The 19,516-nt window shown below is 41.9% G+C and overlaps 1 protein-coding gene across 1 annotated transcript; it reads left to right on the top strand.

Annotated features, from left to right (window-relative positions):
• The first annotated feature begins 1,278 nt into the window (after positions 1-1,278).
• LOC121574243 (solute carrier family 22 member 7) lies at positions 1,279-13,531 on the top strand. The gene is made up of 10 exons (XM_041886872.1): positions 1,279-1,656; positions 1,749-1,852; positions 8,479-8,633; positions 9,244-9,412; positions 9,703-9,826; positions 10,120-10,229; positions 10,968-11,182; positions 11,436-11,544; positions 11,875-12,081; positions 12,979-13,531. The coding sequence occupies exons 1-10, from the start codon at positions 1,279-1,281 to the stop codon at positions 13,061-13,063; spliced, it is 1,656 nt and encodes a 551-aa protein (XP_041742806.1). The 3' UTR covers positions 13,064-13,531.
• The last annotated feature ends 5,985 nt before the right edge of the window (positions 13,532-19,516 follow it).

Genomic DNA, 19,516 nt, shown 5'->3' with positions numbered 1-19,516 from the left:
CAGACGCTCTTATCCAGAGCGACTTACAGTTAGTGAGTGCATACATTTTCATACTGGCCCCCCTGTGGGAAACGAACCCACAACCCTGGCGTTGCAAGCGCCATGCTCTACCAACTGAGCTACACAATGACATTCTAGATTATTCTGTGCTTCCAACTTTGTGGCAACAGTTTGGGGAAGGCCCTTTCTTGTTTCAGCATGACAATGCAAAAACTGGAAACAATCAAGTGATCGTGTCAGACGAAAATGATATCAAACGTTTTACCATTGCAACATTTCATCGCGATTGGTTGTGCCCATCATTTGCAACAACGTCAACGAGCGTCATCACTGTCTTTCCTTTGCCGTACATCAAACTGTCTTTATTACCAGCTGAGATAAACTTTTATGAGTTGATTTTACTCCTGGCTCAGACTTTGTCTGGGCAATGTCTTAAAACAGGTATTAACAGGATTTAGGACCTTTTCTGATATGCTTTGTGGATACAGGCCCTGGTGTCACTGGTGTCTTGGGTACAACAGAACAGCTACAAAATGATCCAAATGTTCAATGCTTTCCATCGTTGAATCAAAAGAGCTGGAAAATGGAGAGACTTACCCCTGTAGCCATTTGGATATGAAGGTACTGTTGTCATATACCCATCCATTCTGACAGAGGACTGTAACTGGGTCACTGTCATTGGAGTTGGACAGAAGGTTGAACTGGGGCTCTGAGAACATCTTACAGGAACTTGGGAGTCCCATCTTCCTTCACTGGAATACTGACAGTCAGATACTCAAACTATCAACTGCAAGTCTGCAACTCTGTTGATACACAACAGCTTGTTGGAGTTATGGTTATGTTTATAGGGTTAAAGTAAGGGTTAGTGTTAGTGGATAGTTAGTTTAAATGCTGTTGAGAGTTAGTTGAACATCTACAAACCAACCATTTATTTAGGATTTTCCAAATAAAGTGTTACCGATTTATCACTTCAGCACCTCTAATGCTATAGTTTATGGTACTTGCCTAAAAAAAACATAAGAATAACATCCCATTTATTGGGACCAAGCTTTTGCTTTATCAGCTGGTACTGTATCTTTGCTTAGGATCAATGAATGGTTAACACTATGCTGGTAAATGTGTCCTTATCCTATTTTCCGACTTTTATATAACACACAGAATGAATGACCAACTGTAAGAAGAGCAGAGGAGTAGAGGATTGTCTCTTCAGACAGCATTAGAGGGGGTTGCTGCTACTTTATTGAGAGGAGTTCTGGCGACTCCAAAGGGCTTTTCAAAATGAAATTTGACAATGTCCTCTCAGAAATCAATGGATTTGGGAAATTTCAAATAATGATCGTCCTGATTCAGAGTCTCTCTCGCATGACCCTGCCGTGTCACTTCTTACTGAATAACTTCATAGCTGCTGTGCCCTCTCACCATTGTGACCTTAGCGCTCTGGATGATGAGGGTGTCTTTGGGAATCTGACCCAGGAGCAGAGACTGACTGTCAGTATTCCAGTACAGGAAGATGGGACTCCAAGCTCCTGTAAGATGTTCCCAGAGTCCCAGTTCCACCTTCTGTCCAACTCCAATGACAGTGACCTAGCTACAGTCCCCTGCCAGAATGGATGGGTATATGACAACAGCACCTTCAAATCCACTCTTGCTACAGAGGTAAGTCTCTTCCTTTTCTGTCTGTTTTGTTTCAAAGATGGTAAGCATTGAACATGTTGATCACTTTGGTTATTGTTATGATCTCTTTAAAGTGGGACCTTGTATGCGATAGAAAAGGGATGAACAAAGCGACAGCTACCATTTTCTTCATTGGAGTAATGTGTGGGGCTCCTTTATTCGGTTTCCTCAGTGACAGGTATGTATGCACTATACAGAAAGAACCCTTACTACTTCACACAAACTCGTGTATACACACCAAGGTTATTATAATAAACGAAAACCGAAACGAAAATAAAAAAAACGAAAATTGGAAAAAACAAAAACTATACTGAAACTATTATCTATGACGCAGAAGCTAACTAAAATAAAATAAAAACCATCATAAATTATGTTTAGTTTTAGTTTTTTAAATCTAAACTTTGGGCAAACCAACTTCAAACTGACAGCCAGTGCCGTGTCTTCTTAACCTTGCAGTCAACTACGGTTTCAAAACAGTTGGCACAGGTCCTCCTGGAGTCACTGCGTGAGCGCTTCGCATGCATACTGAATCCTCTGGCAGCCAACTTCGATCCAACCCCTGCAGCAGTTTGCCTGAAGGGCCCAAGTGTGTCTGTGGCACTTCGCTCAACAGAGACAGAGACACTGATGAGGGAAGCAGTCTTTTTTCCTCCATCAAATCAGAGAGTACAGCCGTGGAGCAGCAGGACCGCAGGAAGATGCCAGCCTGATGAATCCAGCAATCATCGCAACCTCAGTGCTTCATGTTTAATATTACATAACACATGTTTAATACTACATAACATGTCAAATGTGCAATGTCTTCACTCTTTCTGACAGATAAGGTAAAGGTACTTGATTCTCCTTACATCTACTACTAAAGTTAAAAAAAAGCATTGGATTGGTGTAAACATGGGCAAGAAAGTTTCCTTCCACCATATTTCTTGCACCAGTCTAGGCGCTTATCCTTTAAATCCAAGTCACATTAGGATTGATTTATAATCCAAACCTATTCAAACCTATGTCCTGGAGTCCTAGTGGCCAAAAGCCTATATTAGCATGGGCAGCGCCGTTGAGGACTTCTGCCATTTTGATTTAGTCAACTGGGCGGGACTTCCAACTTTATTGGCTGATCCCTCCTGATGATCCGGTTGGCATGACCTGATGACCCGGTTGGAGTCCTGACAGCCGGGTCATCAGAAATAATCAGCCAATTAATTTTACTCGTGAAGAAAAAAATGGAAAATTTCAAGATAGAGATGGCCTCAATGGCGCTGCCCATGCTCTCACAGACGCCATCATGACACAAATACAGATACAGTGGGGAAAAAAAGTATTTAGTCAGCCACCAATTGTGCAAGTTCTCCCACTTAAAAAGATGAGAGAGGCCTGTAATTTTCATCATAGGTACACGTCAACTATGACAGACAAAATGAGGAAGAAAATTCCAGAAAATCACATTGTAGGATTTTTAATGAATTTATTTGCAAATTATGGTGGAAAATATGTATTTGGTCAATAACAAAAGTTTCTCAATACTTTGTTATATATCCTTTGTTGGCAATGACACAGGTCAAACGTTTTCTGTAAGTCTTCACAAGGTTTTCACACACTGTTGCTGGTATTTTGGCCCATTCCTCCATGCAGATCTCCTCTAGAGCAGTGATGTTTTGGGGCTGTCGCTGGGCAACACGGACTTTCAACTCCCTCCAAAGATTTTCTATGGGGTTGAGATCTGGAGACTGGCTAGGCCACTCCAGGACCTTGAAATGCTTCTTACGAAGCCACTCCTTCGTTGCCGGGCGGTGTGTTTGGGATCATTGTCATGCTGAAAGACCCAGCCACGTTTCATCTTCAATGCCCTTGCTGATGGAAGGAGGTTTTCACTCAAAATCTCACGATACATGGCCCCATTCATTCTTTCCTACTACGGATCAGTCGTCCTGGTCCCTTTGCAGAAAAACAGCCCCAAAGCATGATGTTTCCACCCCCATGCTTCACAGTAGGTATGGTGTTCTTTGGATGCAACTCAGCATTCTTTGTCCTCCAAACACGACGAGTTGAGTTTTTACCAAAAAGTTATATTTTGGTTTCATCTGACCATATGACATTCTCCCAATCCTCTTCTGGATCATCCAAATGCACTCTAGCAAACTTCAGATGGGCCTGGACATGCATTGGCTTAAGCAGGGGGACACGTCTGAAACTGCAGGATTTGAGTCCCCTGGCGGCGTAGTGTGTTACTGATGGTAGGCTTTGTTACTTTGGTCCCAGCTCTCTGCAGGTCATTCACTAGGTCCCCCGTGTGGTTCTGGGATTTTTGCTCACCGTTCTTGTGATCATTTTGACCCCACGGGGTGAGATCTTGCGTGGAGCCCCAGATCGAGGGAGATTATCAGTGGTCTTGTATGTCTTCCATTTCCTAATAATTGCTCCCACAGTTGATTTCTTCAAACCAAGCTGCTTCACCATTGCAGATTCAGTCTTCCCAGCCTGGTGCAGGTCTACAATTTTGTTTCTGGTGTCCTTTGACAGCTCTTTTGGTCTTGGCCATAGTGGAGTTTGGAGTGTGACTGTTTGAGGTTGTGGACAGGTGTCTTTTATACTGATAAAAAGTTCAAACAGGTGCCATTAATACAGGTAATGAGTGGAGGACAGAGGAGCCTCTTAAAGAAGAAGTTACAGGTCTGTGAGACCAGAAATCTTGCTTGTTTGTAGGTGACCAAATACTTATTTTTCACCATAATTTGCAAATAAATTCATTAAAAATCCTACAATGTGATTTTCTGGATTTTTTTTCCTCAATTTGTCTGTCATAGTTGACGTGTACCTATGATGAAAATTACAGGCCTCTCTCATCTTTTTAAGTGGGAGAACTTGCACAATTGGTGGCTGACTAAATACTTTTTTTCCCCACTGTATATGTCTATCCTGGCCCCTCACCTTAAGTAATACTGCCCCCCAGTGGTAAGAAGTGACATGCCAAAGAAAACAAACTATAGGCCTACAACACATAAATGGTTCCTAGCCTCCCACGCAAAGGCTACTTTCTGTGCCTAACACTAAAACTAAAGCTGAAACTAAATAATATAAAAACTAAAAACAAATGTTTTTTTCAAACATGATACTAAATAAAAACGAGTAAATCAAGTCTGAAAACGAACTGAAACTAAACTGAATTTCTAATAAAAATCTAAAAACGAATAGAATTATCAACTAATATTGCAACACCAGGGTTCTGGGTTCGATTCCTACGGGTCACCAGTACGAAAATGTCACTACTGTAAATGCTAAATGACTAAAATGTAAATGTAAATATTACATCGCAAAACTATAATAACCTTGATAACATACGCACTATACACACACGTACACATGGATTTTGTGTTGTAAATATGCGGTAGTAGAGTAGGGGCCTGAGGGCACACACTTAATATGTTGTGAAATCTGTTGTAAAGTTTTAAAAAATGTATAACTGCCTTAATTTTGCTGGACCCGAGGAAGAGTAGCTAATGGGGATCCATAATAAATACAAATACAAATACACCATTCTAGAACTACTGATAAGGCAGCAGCTACTCTTCCTGGGGACCAGCAACATTAATGCAGTTATATACAATTCAAGACATTACATTTCATAACATTTTTCACAACACATTAAGTGTGTTCCCTCATGCCACTACTCTACTATCACATATCTACAATTCAAAATCCATGTGTACCTGTGTTTAGCGTGCGTGTCTGTGCCTGTGTGTGTCTCTCTTCAGAGTCTCCACTGTTCCATAAGGTGTATTTTTAATTATTTTTTTATCTGATTCTACTGCTTGCATCAGTTACCTGATGTGGAATAGAGTTCCATGTAGCCATGGCTCTATGTAGTACTGTGCGCCTCCAGTAGTCTGTTCTTGATTTGGGGACGGTGAAGAGACCTTTGGTGGCATGTCTTGTGGGTTATGCATGGGTGTCCGAGCTGTGTGCTAGTAGTTTAAACAGACACCTCGGTGCATTCAGCATGTCAACTGTCACAAGTGTAGAGAGGAGTAGGCAGGAGGCAGTCGCAGGATTTAGAACTACTGAATTTATTAAAGCACCATAGCTTAAAGCGGAATGAAATCCACAGTGCAAAATATAAAGTACTCAGGAAATAGTAGGAGCGATTCCTCTCAGGAAAACAAGCAACATATACAATGACCGACAAAGACAAATGAAAGAGGGAGTATATATACAGTAATAGAGTGGGGATTGGAACCAGGTGTGTGTGTAATGATGACGAGACAAGTCCGGGGTTGATGAGTAAAGGGCGTTTGCCAGCAGCAGGTTCGGCAGCAGCTAGAAGCCCGGCGACGCCGAACGCATGAGCTGGACAAGAGGGGGAGCCAAAGTGAAGGCTGGTGTGACATCAACACTTCTTACAAAAACTTTGAGCCATGAGAAATTTACATACATATTATTAATGTTAGCTCTCCGTGTACATTTCAAGGGCTAGCCGTGCTGCCCTGTTCTAAGCCAATTGTAATTTTCCGAGGTCCCTCTTTGTGGCACCTGACCACACGACTGAACAGTAGTCCAGGTGCGACAAAACTAGAGCCTGTAGGACCTGCCTTGTTGATAGTGTTGTTAAAACAGCGCTTTATTATGTACAGACTTCTCCCCATCTTAGCTACTGTTGTATCAACATGTTTTGACCATGACAGTTTACAATCCAGGGTTACTCCAAGCAGTTTAGTCACCTCAACTTGCTCAATTTCCACGTTATTTAATTACAAGATTTAGTTGAGTTTTAGGGTTTAGTGAATGATTTGTCCCAAATACAATGCTTTTAGTTTTTGTAATATTTAGGACTAACTTATTCCTTGCCACCCATTCTGAAACTAACTGCAGCTCTTTGTTAAGTGTTGCAGTGATTTCACTTGCTGTAGTGTATAGTGTTGAGTCATCCGTATACATAGACACACTGGCTTTACTCAAGGCCAGTGGCATGTCATTAGTAAAGATTGAAAAAAGGGGCCTAGACAGCTGCCCTGGGAAATTCCTGATTCTACCTGGATTATGTTGGAGAGGCTTCCATTAAAGAACACTGTTAGACAGGTAACTCTTTATCAACAATATAGCAGGGGGTGTAAAGTCATAACACATACGTTTTTCCAGCAGTAGACTATGATCGGTAATATCAAAAGCCGCGCTGAAGTCTAACAAAACAGCTCCCACAATATTTTTATCAGAAATGTCTCTCAGCCAATCATCAGTCATTTGTGTAAGTGCCATGCTTGTTGAATGTCCTTCCCTATAAGCGTGCTGAAAGTCTGTTGTCAATTTGTTTAAAATAGCATTGTATCTGGTCAAACACCATTTTTTTGAGACATTTTTTTTTTACCAGCCCTTAGTAAATGTTTACTAAGGGCTGGTAACAGGCTGATTGGTCGGCTATTTGAGCCAGTAAAGGGGGCTTTACTATTCTTGGGTAGCATAATTACTTTTGTTTCCCTCCAGGCCAGAGGGCACACACTTTCTAGTTTGCTTAGATTGAAGATATGGCAAATAGGAATGGCAATATCGTCCGCTATTATCCTCAGTAATTTTCCATCCGAGTTGTCAGACCCTGGTGGCTTGTCATTGTTGATAGACAACAATAATTTGTTTACCTCTTCCACACTCACTTTACGGAATTCAAAATTACAATGCTTGTCTTTCATAATTTGATCAGTTATACTTGTATGTGTAGTGTCAGCGTTTGTTGCTGGCATGTCATTCCTAAGTTTGCCAATCTTGCCAATGAAAAAACGTTGGCAATATCAGTGGATTTTGTGATGAATGAGCCATCTGATTCAATGAATGATGGAGCTGAGTTTGCATGTTTGCCCAAAATGTCATTTAAGGTGCTCCAAAGCTTTTTACTATCATTCTTTATATCATTTATCTTTGTTTCATAGTATAGTTTCTTCTTATTTTTATTCAGTTTATTCACATGATTTCTCAATTTGCAGTACGTTTGCCAATCGGTTGTGCAGCCAGACTTATTTGCCATTCCTTTTGCCTCATCCCTCTCAACCATACAATTTTTCAATTCCTCATCAATCCACAGGGATTTAGCAGTTTTTACAGTCATTTTTTAAAAAGGGGCCATGCTTATTAGTAACTGGAATAAGCAATTTCATAAATGTGTCAAGTGCAATGTCTGGTTCCTCCTCATTACACACCACAGCCCAACAAATCTTCTTTATATCAACAACATAGGAATCACTACAAAACATCTTGTATGCACTCTTATACACTATATTAGGCTCAGCCTTTGGTGTTCAATTGAATCCTTTACAGAAATGAAATACTCTGATAGTGTCTAGTGTTTAATAGCATGTTGTTGTCTTTTACTTAGCTGCATTGTGTATAGAAATATGGGAACACTTTACATTATGTCACGCTCGTCGAAATGAGTGGACCAAGGCGCAGCGTGATATGCGTACATCTTCTTTAATAGTGTACTTAGCAACACAATAACACAACAAACGATATGTGAAGTCCTCGGTTAACAACACAAACCTACACGGAACAAGATCCCACAAAACACAAGTGCACAACAGGCTGCCTAAGTATGGGTCCCAATCAGAGACAACAAGCAACAGCTGATTCTCGTTGCCTCTGATTGAGAACCACCCCGGCCAACATAGAAACACATAACCTAGAACAGAACATAGGAAACAAAACATAGACACTACACAAAGAAACTAACACCCTGGCTCAACATACAAGAGTCCCCAGAGCCAGGGCGTGACATATTATGATATACTGATAATTTGCCTTTATAATGTTTTATTTTTCTTTGAACAGATTCGGCCGGAGGGCAATGCTGATGGTGGCTTACCTGTCAACTATGGTGTTTGCCTTTACCAGTGCCTTCTCCACCTCCTATGTCATGTTTTGTATCATGAGATTTTTCACCGGAGTGACACTATCTGGAATAAGCATAATCTCCATTGTACTCAGTGAGTTAGTCCCTGATTGTGCTTTGTATTGTAACGTGTTATACATATTAAAGTGTTAAACAGGTAGCCTAGCAGTTAAGAGCGTTGGGCCAGTAACTGAAAGGTCACTGGTTCAAATCCCCGAGCCGACTAGGTGAAACATCTGTCGATGTGCCCTTGAGCAAGGCACTTAACCATAATAGCGCCTGTAAGTTGCTCTTGATAAGAGCGTCTGCTAAAATGTAAAATGTATAATATTATTATAGTCTCCCTCTACAAGAGATTTTAAACCTCAAGGGAATTGATCTTGGTTAAATTTGGGGTTAAATTAAATACACTGGGTTTTCATAAATTATACATATAAAAAGGTTGATGATTGATTTAGTGATATATTGCATGACTGAGTGATCTTTTATGTTCCTGCTGTAGCTTCTAGGAATATTCAGTTTGTTCAATATGAACTTTAACTGTAGAGGCACTCTGCAAATTATGTAGAGACAAATCTGAAAAGTAAATGAAAAAAAAACTGAGTTGCGTGACATTAGATGTAAGTGTTAGCATAGAAATCTGTATTTACTTTAACATTCAAATATAATTCATTACAAACTCTCTTTCCTGGACATTTCAACAGGTGTGGAATGGTTTGACATTCAACACAGGACCTTTGCTGGAGTGATAGTAAGCCTGGATTGGACAGGTGGAAACATGCTGCTAGCTAGCATTGCATACTTTGTGAACGACTGGAGGTGGCTGACCATAGCAGTTACCTCGCCTCTTGTCTTGGCTGTCATTACCTGGTGGTACACAACCCATTTTACTTTGATATTATGTGTTATATTTGGTTTGATGAGTTCAAAGTTAAAACTTGTCCCGTGGTAAAACATGTATAGGTAAAACTGTTTTAAATGTTTGTGGATGTACGGGTGAAGTCAGACCTTACTATTTGTGCAATACAAATTCCCTCTCCTGGGCAAATAACGGTATATATATCTACTAAAAGGAAAGGTTTCTAACATGTTATTTCTAACATTATTATTAGAGACCATGTGGTGGTCTTGCCTGGTGTCAACAGGGATCTGTGCCATTGCAGGTGGCTTCCAGAGTCTGCTAGGTGGCTCTTAGCGAATGGAGAAAAAGAAAAAGCCCTTTTCTACCTGGAGAAATGTGCCAAGATGAACAACAGATCCAAGTGTATGGCTGAGATCACACCACAGGTACATTTAATGCTCACATATGTGGTATCATATTAGGAGAGCCATAGTCTCAACAGGGCTTCTTTCAATCTCAAGTCCTGCTGAGACTGAGGCTGTCCTAATATCAACACCGTACTCAGAAAATGCTGCTCATTTTAGCATGCGTGGCTTCATGACAATGGTGAAACTAATGACTAATAGCCGCAGGTTAAATACAATTCTGAGCTATCTAGGTAAGCAAATAAGATACACCTAGAAATGAGTTGTTGGATCAAAAGTTTAACATAAAAACATGCCTTTTTGGATGCCCACAGACCCTTACGAATGCAGTAACAGTTGAAAATGAGGACAAGAAGTACGGTTTTGTGGACCTTGTGAGAACTCCAAATATAAGGAAACTTGCCATTTGCACAGGGATACTATGGTAAGTAGGTGAAAACACTTTTGGATCTCACCAAGGTCTGATGCCATATAATTAATCTTACAGTAAATGCCCTTAAAGGGAAACTCCACTTAAAAACTATATTTTAGTATTTTTTCATTGGTCCACTGTTGATATAGTCCACATCATCGGCCACATGCAAAACGGATCATCATGATAATGTGGCCAGTGACACTTTGCTTCTTGAAAGTCCAATATCTTGAAAACTGCTGACATGAAAAAAATTTTGGGACTGTATCAACAGTGGATTAATGAAAAAAACAGTTTCCCTTCAATGTTTTCTCTCCAACTTGTCTGGCTATCAAATTTAAAGGAGCAAGATGTACTATTTTAGCCATAATTTCAATTTCTTCAAGGTTCTTAAAGGACACTGCTTAGAAACGCCTAAAATGGCTTAGTACTGCTTCTTACCTTATCATATTCAATTTGCCATCCATTGGGCCATCCATTGACATTTGGCGCACAGGAGGTTGGTGGCACCTTAATTGGGGAGAACGGGCTCGTGGTAGTGACTGGAGCGGAATAGGTGGAATGGTATCATATACATCAAACACATGGTTTCCAGGTGTTTGAGGCCATTCCATTTGCTCCGTTCTGGCCATTATTATGAGCCGTTCTCCTCTCAGCAGCCTCCACTGATTTGGCGCTAGTTGCAGGTGGAAATGTATAACCTTTAAAAGTATTTTTGATCATAAGTTCCTTATTTTCTTCAACCTGTAGGTATGGAGTTGCGTTTACATATTACGGCATCAGCCTGAACATCACTGGGTTTGGCATGAATGTCTACTTCACACAGTTCATATACGCTGCCATCGAGATGCCTGGAAAGATTGTGGTCTATTACTTCTTGAACAAGTTTGGCCGAAAACCAGGACAGGTTGGGACACTGCTTTTGACTGGAGCCTGTGTCTTCATCAACATATTTGTTCCTCAAGGTATTTGTTGGTTCCTGAAAGATATCGTTAGCTAATAATGGATTATTCGACTTTGCAACAGTGCACTACATGTGTTAAGTTTTTACTTTACTTACGTTTTTACTTACCTACTTACTTACCTTTGTGTTCCTTGTGGAACATAGACCATTGATGCTGTTTGTTTTCTTTGTGCACTTGCATTTTGAGCCCTGGGTGGTATTTGTCAGTTGTTGGCCTTAGATTCAGTCGTCCATGTTTTCATATCTTAACTCAGGTATGTGGGTGTTTCGTACCATCATGGGTCTTTTTGGGAAAGGCCTGTCAGAAGCATCCTTCACAATAATGTTCCTTTATACCACTGAGCTCTACCCAACAGTAGTTCGGTGAGTGACCAATAAACTACTATATCACATAGTGTTCACTTAATGTAATGACCAGTAGTCCTGGTGTGTATTCAGTGACGGGAAATGTCTTTCACAATGTTGCAGATAGAAATGTAACAAATAGCGCTAACACGATTCCTACTTGACAGACAATCAACTCTGTTCTACACAATACATTTCTATCTGAACGTTCTGTAATGTTGTTGCCTCCTTATAACACACATTGTTGAAGAGAAGTTTCCAATTTAATTATGCTGCCAGATTATCATTATTTTTGCACAGATCTGTCCTCTTTTGCACTCTAAATTACTTTTTCGTTTGGTCCCTCAGGCAGAACGGCGTTGGCTACACCTCGTTTGTGGGTCGGCTGGGCGTGTCCATCGCTCCCCTCGTCGCCCTATTGGACGATGTGTGGGAGCTCCTCCCTGCTGTGATATATAGCTTGGTGGCTGTTGGTACCGGACTAGTGGCTTTGCTCCTCCCAGAAACATTCAATGTTCGCCTGCCAGAGTTCATCGAGGACATAGAGAGACCAAGGTAGAGCAGGAATTGTATTTGGTAACACTTCATCTAAAGCATCTAGGTACAGTATATGATTGATTGATGATTTATTTATTTAATTTCAGTTTCATACACCATTTAGTGCACAGCCCATATGGGCTTATAAGATACAATCAAGTGCTTGTGAAGAAAAGGGGAAACAAATACAGTTTACAATAAGGATGCAGTTATATAATGCATTGTAAGACTTGTCATGGGTCTGATTATAAGACATTATAAAGGCTCATACATGCTTATAACAAGTTGTAAACATTATACCCATGCCAATGCATAAACTGAATTTTTATAAAGGCTCATACATGCTTACAACAAGTTATAAAGCATTATAAACCAGGTAGTTTGAGTCCTGGATGCTGATTGGCTGAAACTGCACCTCAGCTGTGTGTATATCAGACAATATACCATGGGTATGACGCAAAATACTTGTTTACTGTTCTATTTACATTGGTAACCAGTTTATAATAGCAATAAGGCACCTGGGGGGTTTGTGGTATATGGTCAATATATCACGGCTAAGGGCTGTTCTTAGGCACAACGCATTGCGTGGTCTATGGTCTGATATACCACAGCTGTCAGCCAATCAGCAGTCAGGGCTCGAACCACCCAGTTTATAATGGCCAATATACAACACCCCCTCTGGCCTTTTTGCTTAATTATATAAACGAAATTTTTATAAATGTTCATACATGCTTATAACAAGTTATAAAGCATCTACCTATGCCAAGGTTTAAACCGATTCTTTACAAAGGCTCATAACAAGTTATAAAGCATTATACGTATATGTTTTAAGTAAAGGTTACCCAGTATTTAATCAGTATTCAGAATTGGATGAATGACCATGTAACATCTAATTGCACCTTTCCTGCTTTGCAGAGCTGAACTGGATGGAGAGAGTGGCATTCCACTGAAGCAAGCTGATGAAAACAGAAATGGAAATGGAGCAGTTGAGGTTACATGAATCCACACAGAGATCCTATTAGATTACAAAAGGATTCTATATGTAGTTCTATGTGAATCCATGTCACTCAGAGAGACAGCAGTTTTCAAGCAAGTGCATGAAAGATGGACACAGAGCAGAATATCTACCTAGAAGAAATATAATGGATGGACCAGAAAATAGATGTACTAGGGTCCTACTAACTTAACCAAAACAACTAAAAACAACCAAAAACAACCCATCATAACCCTTTATGTAACACACATGATAAAAGTTACTGATAACCTCTGAAATATCAATTAGTAATAGTACTTACTTGGTTAGTACTTACATAGTACATACCTGGTTATTCCATGGTGAAAGATCATTGTAAAATGAATTGTATCCATTTTCTTACATGGACATTATTGAATCTACAGTTTTTTTCTTCAGAAATACTGGTGTTTGTGTGTCTTACCATGTGTCTTGGCAATAAACCTGTGTTCTATACATCCGTTTCCTATACTGAGTTATCCTAACTGGGTTAGAACTGGGTTCCTTACGACCGCTGTCACGAGTTGTAACTTGTATTTCGGATAATTCCGACTGCGTACTATTTAAATCAAATAAAATAAAATAAAATTGTATTGACCACATGCGCTGAATACAACAGGTGCAGACATTACAGTGAAATGCTTACTTACAGCCCTTAACCAACAGTGCATTTATTTTTAATAAAAAAGTAGAATAAAACAAAAAAGTGTTGAGAAAAAAAGAGCAGAAGTAAAATAAAATAACAGTAGGGAGGCTATATAACGGGGGTACCGGTGCAAGGGGGGCCGGCTGTTTTAATACTTTAGTTTCTAAATAATAATACAGCAGCGTATGGGGGTGGGGGGGCAGTGCAAATAGTCCGGGTAGCCATGATTAGCTGTTCAGGAGTCTTATGGCTTGGGGGTAGAAGCTGTTGAGAAGTCTTTTGGACCTAGACTTGGCACTCCGGTACCGCTTGCCGTGCGGTAGCAGAGAGAACAGTCTATGACTAGGGTGGCTGGAGTCTTTGACAATTTTGAGGGCCTTTCTCTGACACCGCCTGGTATAGAGGTCCTGGATGGCAGGAAGCTTGGCCCCAGTGATGTACTTGGCCGTACGCACTACCCTCTGTAGTGCCTTGCGGTCGGAGGCCAAGCAGTTGCCATACCAGGCGGTGATGCAACCAGTCAGGATGCTCTCAATGGTGCAGCTGTATAATTTTTTGAGGATCTGAGGACCCATGCCAAATCTTTTCAGTCTCCTGAGGGGGAATAGGCTTTGTTGTGCCCTCTTCACGACTGTCTTGGTGTGTTTGGACCATGATAGTTTGTTGGTGATGTGGACACCAAGGAACTTGAAGCTCTCAACCTGTTCCATTACAGCCCCGTCGATGAGAATGGGGGCGTGCTCAGTCCTCTTTTTTTTCCTGTAGTCCACAATCATCTCCTTTGTCTTGCTCACGTTGAGGGAGAGGTTGTTATCCTGGCACCACACGGCCAGGTCTCTGACCTCCTCCCTATAGGCTGTCTCATCGTTGTCGGTGATCAGACCTACCACTGTTGTGTCGTCGGCAAACTTAATGATGGTGTTGGAGTCGTGCCTGGCCATGCAGACATGGGTGAACAGGGAGTACAGGAGGGGACTGAGCACGCACCCCTGAGGGGCCCCCGTGTTGAGGATCAGTGTGGCAGATGTGTTGTTACCTACCCTTACCACCTGGGGGCGGCCCGTCAGGAAGTCCAGGATCCAGTTGCAGAGGGAGGTGTTTAGTCCCAGGATCCTTAGCTTAGTGATGAGCTTTGAGGGCACTATGGTATTTGAATGCTGAGCTGAAGTCAATGAATAGCATTCTCACGTACAGTGGGGAAAAAAAGTATTTAGTCAGCCACCAATTGTGCAAGTTCTCCCACTTAAAAAGATGAGAGAGGCCTGTAATTTTCATCATAGGTACACGTCAAATATGACAGACAAAATGAGATTTTTTTTCTCCAGAAAATCACATTGTAGGATTTTTAATGAATTTATTTGCAAATTATGGTGGAAAATAAGTATTTGGTCAATAACAAAAGTTTCTCAATACTTTGTTATACAGTGTGGAGAACAAGTATTTGATACACTGCCGATTTTGCAGGTTTTCCTACTTACAAAGCATGTAGAGGTCTGTAATTTTTATCATAGGTACACTTCAACTGTGAGAGACGGAATCTAAAACAAAAATCCAGAAAATCACATTGTATGATTTTTAAGTAATTCATTTGCATTTTATTGCATGACATAAGTATTTGATCACCTACCAACCAGTAAGAATTCCGTCTCTCACAGACCTGTTAGTTTGTCTTTAAGAAGCCCTCCTGTTCTCCACTCATTACCTGTATTAACTGCACCTGTTTGAACTCGTTATCTGTATAAAAGACACCTGTCCACACACTCAATCAAACAGACTCCAACCTCTCCACAATGGCCAAGAACAGAGAGCTGTGTAAGGACATCAGGGATAAAATTTTAGACCTGCACAAGGCTGGGATGGGCTACAGGACAATAGGCAAGCAGCTTGGTGAGAAGGCAACAACTGTTGGCACAATTATTAGAAAATGGAAAAAGTTCAAGATGACGGTCAATCACCCTCGGTCTGGGGCTCCATGCAAGATCTCACCTCGTGGGGTATCAATGATCATGAGGAAGGTTAGGGATCAGCCCAGAACTACACGGCAGGACCTGGTCAATGACCTGAAGAGAGCTGGGACCACAGTCTCAAAGAAAACCATTAGTAACACACTACGCCGTCATGGATTAAAATCCTGCAGCGCACGCAAGGTCCCCCTGCTCAAGCCAGCGCATGTCCAGGCCCGTCTGAAGTTTGCCAATGACCATCTGGATGATCCAGAGGAAGAATGGGAGAAGGTCATGTGGTCTGATGAGACAAAAATAGAGCTTTTTGGTCTAAACTCCACTCGCCGTGTTTGGAGGAAGAAGAAGGATGAGTACAACCCCAAGAACACCATCCCAACCGTGAAGCATGGAGGTGGAAACATCATTCTTTGGGGATGCTTTTCTGCAAAGGGGACAGGACGACTGCACCGTATTGAGGGGAGGATGGATGGGGCCATGTATCGTGAGATCTTGGCCAACAACCTCCTTCCCTCAGTAAGAGCATTGAAGATGGGTCGTGGCTGGGTCTTCCAGCATGACAACGACCCGAAACACACAGCCAGGGCAACTAAGGAGTGGCTCCGTAAGAAGCATCTCAAGGTCCTGGAGTGGCTAGCCAGTCTCCAGACCTGAACCCAATACAAAATCTTTGGAGGGAGCTGAAAGTCCGTATTGCCCAACGACAGCCCCGAAACCTGAAGGATCTGGAGAAGGTCTGTATGGAGGAGTGGGCCATATTCCCTGCTGCAGTGTGTGCAAACCTGATCAAGACCTACAGGAAACGTATGATCTCTGTAATTGCAAACAAAGGTTTCTGTACCAAATATTAAGTTCTGCTTTTCTGATGTATCAAATACTTACGTCATGCAATAAAATGCAAATTAATTACTTAAAAATCATACAATGGGATTTTCTGGATTTTTGTTTTTGATTCCGTCTCTCACAGTTGAAGTGTACCTATGATAACAATTACAGACCTCTACATGCTTTGTAAGTAGGAAAACCTGCAAAATCGGCAGTGTATCAAATACTTGTTCTCCCCACTGTATACCCTTTGTTGGCAATGACACAGGTCAAACGTTTTCTGTAAGTCTTCACAAGGTTTTCACACACTGTTGCTGGTATTTTGGCCCATTCCTCCATGCAGATCTCCTCTAGAGCAGTGATGTTTTGGGGCTGTCGCTGGGCAACATGGACTTTCAACTCCCTCCAAAGATTTTCTATGGGGTTGAGATCTGGAGACTGGCTAGGCCACTCCAGGACCTTGAAATGCTTCTTACGAAGCCACTCCTTCGTTGCCCGGGCGGTGTGTTTGGGATCATTGTCATGCTGAAAGACCCAGCCACGTTTAATCTTCAATGCCCTTGCTGATGGAAGGAGGTTTTCACTCAAAATCTCACGATACATGGCCCCATTCATTCTTTCCTTTACACGGATCAGTCGTCCTGGTCCCTTTGCAGAAAAACAGCCCCAAAGCATGATGTTTCCACCCCCATGCTTCACAGTAGGTATGGTGTTCTTTGGATGCAACTCAGCATTCTTTGTCCTCCAAACATGACGAGTTGAGTTTTTACCAAAAAGTTCTATTTTGGTTTCATCTGACCATATGACATTCTCCCAATCCTCTTCTGGATCATCCAAATGCACTCTAGCAAACTTCAGACGGGCCTATAGACATTTACTGGCTTAAGCAGGGGGACACGTCTGGCACTGCAGGATTTGAGTCCCTGGCGGCGTAGTGTGTTACTGATGGTAGGCTTTGTTACTTTGGCCCCAGCTCTCTGCAGGTCATTCACTAGGTCCCCCCGTGTGGTTCTGGGATTTTTGCTCACCGTTCTTGTGATCATTTTGACCCCACGGGGTGAGATCTTGCGTGGAGCCCCAGATCGAGGGAGATTATCAGTGGTCTTGTATGTCTTCCATTTCCTAATAATTGCTCCCACAGTTGATTTCTTCAAACCAAGCTGATTACCTATTGCAGATTCAGTCTTCCCAGCCTGGTGCAGGTCTACAATTTTGTTTCTGGTGTCCTTTGACAGCTCTTTGGTCTTGGCCATAGTGGAGTTTGGAGTGTGACTGTTTGAGGTTGTGGACAGGTGTCTTTTATACTGATAACAAGTTCAAACAGGTGCCATTAATACAGGTAACGAGTGGAGGACAGAGGAGCCTCTTAAAGAAGAAGTTACAGGTCTGTGAGAGCCAGAAATCTTGCTTGTTTGTAGGTGACCAAATACTTATTTTCCACCATAATTTGCAAATAAATTCATAAAAAATCCTACAATGTGATTTTCTGGAAAAAAAATTATTCTCAATTTGTCTGTCATAGTTGACGTGTACCTATGATGAAAATTACAGGCCTCTCTCATCTTTTTAAGTGGGAGAACTTGCACAATTGGTGGCTGACTAAATACTTTTTTCCCCACTGTAGGTGTTCCTCTTGTCCAGGTGGGAAAGGGCAGTGTGGAGTGCAATAGAGATTGCATCATCTGTGGATCTGTTGGGGCAGTATGCAAATTGGAGTGGGTCTAGGGTTTCTGGGATAATGGTGTTGATGTGAGCCATGACCAGCCTTTCAAAGCACTTCATGGCTACAGACGTCAGTGCTACGGGTCGGTAGTCATTTAGGCAGGTTATCTTAGAGTCCTTGGGCACGGGGACTAGGGTGGTCTGCTTGAAACATGTTGGTATTACAGACTCAGTCAGGGACATGTTGAAAATGTCAGTGAAGACACTTGCCAGTTGGTCAGCACATGCTCGGAGTACACGTCCTGGTAATCCGTCTGGCCCTGCGGCCTTGTGAATGTTGACCTGCTTAAAAGTCTTACTCACATCGGCTATGGAGAGCGTGATCACATAGTCATCCGGAACAGCTGGTGCTCTCATGCATGCTTCAGTGTTGCTTGCCTCGAAGCGAGCATAGAAGTGGTTTAGCTCGTCTGGAAGTCTTGTGTCACTGGGCAGCTCGCGGCTGTGCTTCCCTTTGTAGTCTGTAATAGTTTTCAAGCCCTGCCACATCCGACGAGCGTCAGAGCCGGTGTAGTACGATTCAATCTTAGTCCTGTATTGACTCTTTGCCTGGTTGATGGTTCGTCGGAGGGCATAGCGGGATTTCTTATAAGCGTCCGGGTTAGAGTCCCGCTCCTTGAAAGCGGCAGCTCTACCCTTTAGCTCAGTGCGGATGTTTCCTGTAATCCATGGCTTCTGGTTGGGGTATGTACGTACGGTCACTGTGGGGACGACATCATTGATGCACTTATTGATGAAGCCAGTGACTGATGTGGTGTACTCCTCAATGCTATCTGAAGAATCCCGGAACATTTTCCAGTCTGTGCTAGCAAAACAGTCCTGTAGCTTAGCATCTGCATTTATATTTCCATGCAGTTAAATACCTTTATTGTGGTGTCACGTTCAATAGAACAAAATAACCATTGTGACGTGTTTCAGCATATCTAGACTTTGTCTCATTTCCCTTTTTTCTAAACACTTGGGAGGGAACAAGCCTGAGTCTGTTGGTGCCATCCTGCTATTGTCACGGTCGTCGATAGATGAAGCGGACCAAGGCGCAGCGTGATAAACGTACATCTTTTATTGAAGTACACCACCCTAACAAAACAACAAACGAAACGTGAAGTCCTAGGTTAACACAAACCTTTCGGAACAAGATCCCACAATGACTAGTGAAAACAGGCTGCCTAAGTATGGGTCCCAATCAGAGACAACGAGCTACAGCTGCCTCTGATTGGGAACCACCCTGGCCAACATAGATCTAACCGATCTAGAACGAAAACCATAGCAAACAAAACATAGAAAATC

The sequence above is a fragment of the Coregonus clupeaformis genome, chromosome 1 (assembly GCF_020615455.1).
Source record: "Coregonus clupeaformis isolate EN_2021a chromosome 1, ASM2061545v1, whole genome shotgun sequence".
Classification (NCBI taxonomy): domain Eukaryota; kingdom Metazoa; phylum Chordata; class Actinopteri; order Salmoniformes; family Salmonidae; genus Coregonus; species Coregonus clupeaformis.
This window is presented reverse-complemented; position numbering and strand designations above follow the sequence as displayed.

Bases quoted from the DNA above. Each gene is read 5' to 3' on its own strand.
- LOC121574243 (XM_041886872.1), top strand. From the start codon at position 1,279: ATGAAATTTGACAATGTCCTCTCAGAAATCAATGGATTTGGGAAATTT. The intron at 1,853-8,478 runs GTATGTATGCAC...TTCTTTGAACAG, and splicing joins TTCGGTTTCCTCAGTGACAG to ATTCGGCCGGAGGGCAATGC. The intron at 10,230-10,967 runs GTAAGTAGGTGA...TTCAACCTGTAG, and splicing joins ATTTGCACAGGGATACTATG to GTATGGAGTTGCGTTTACAT.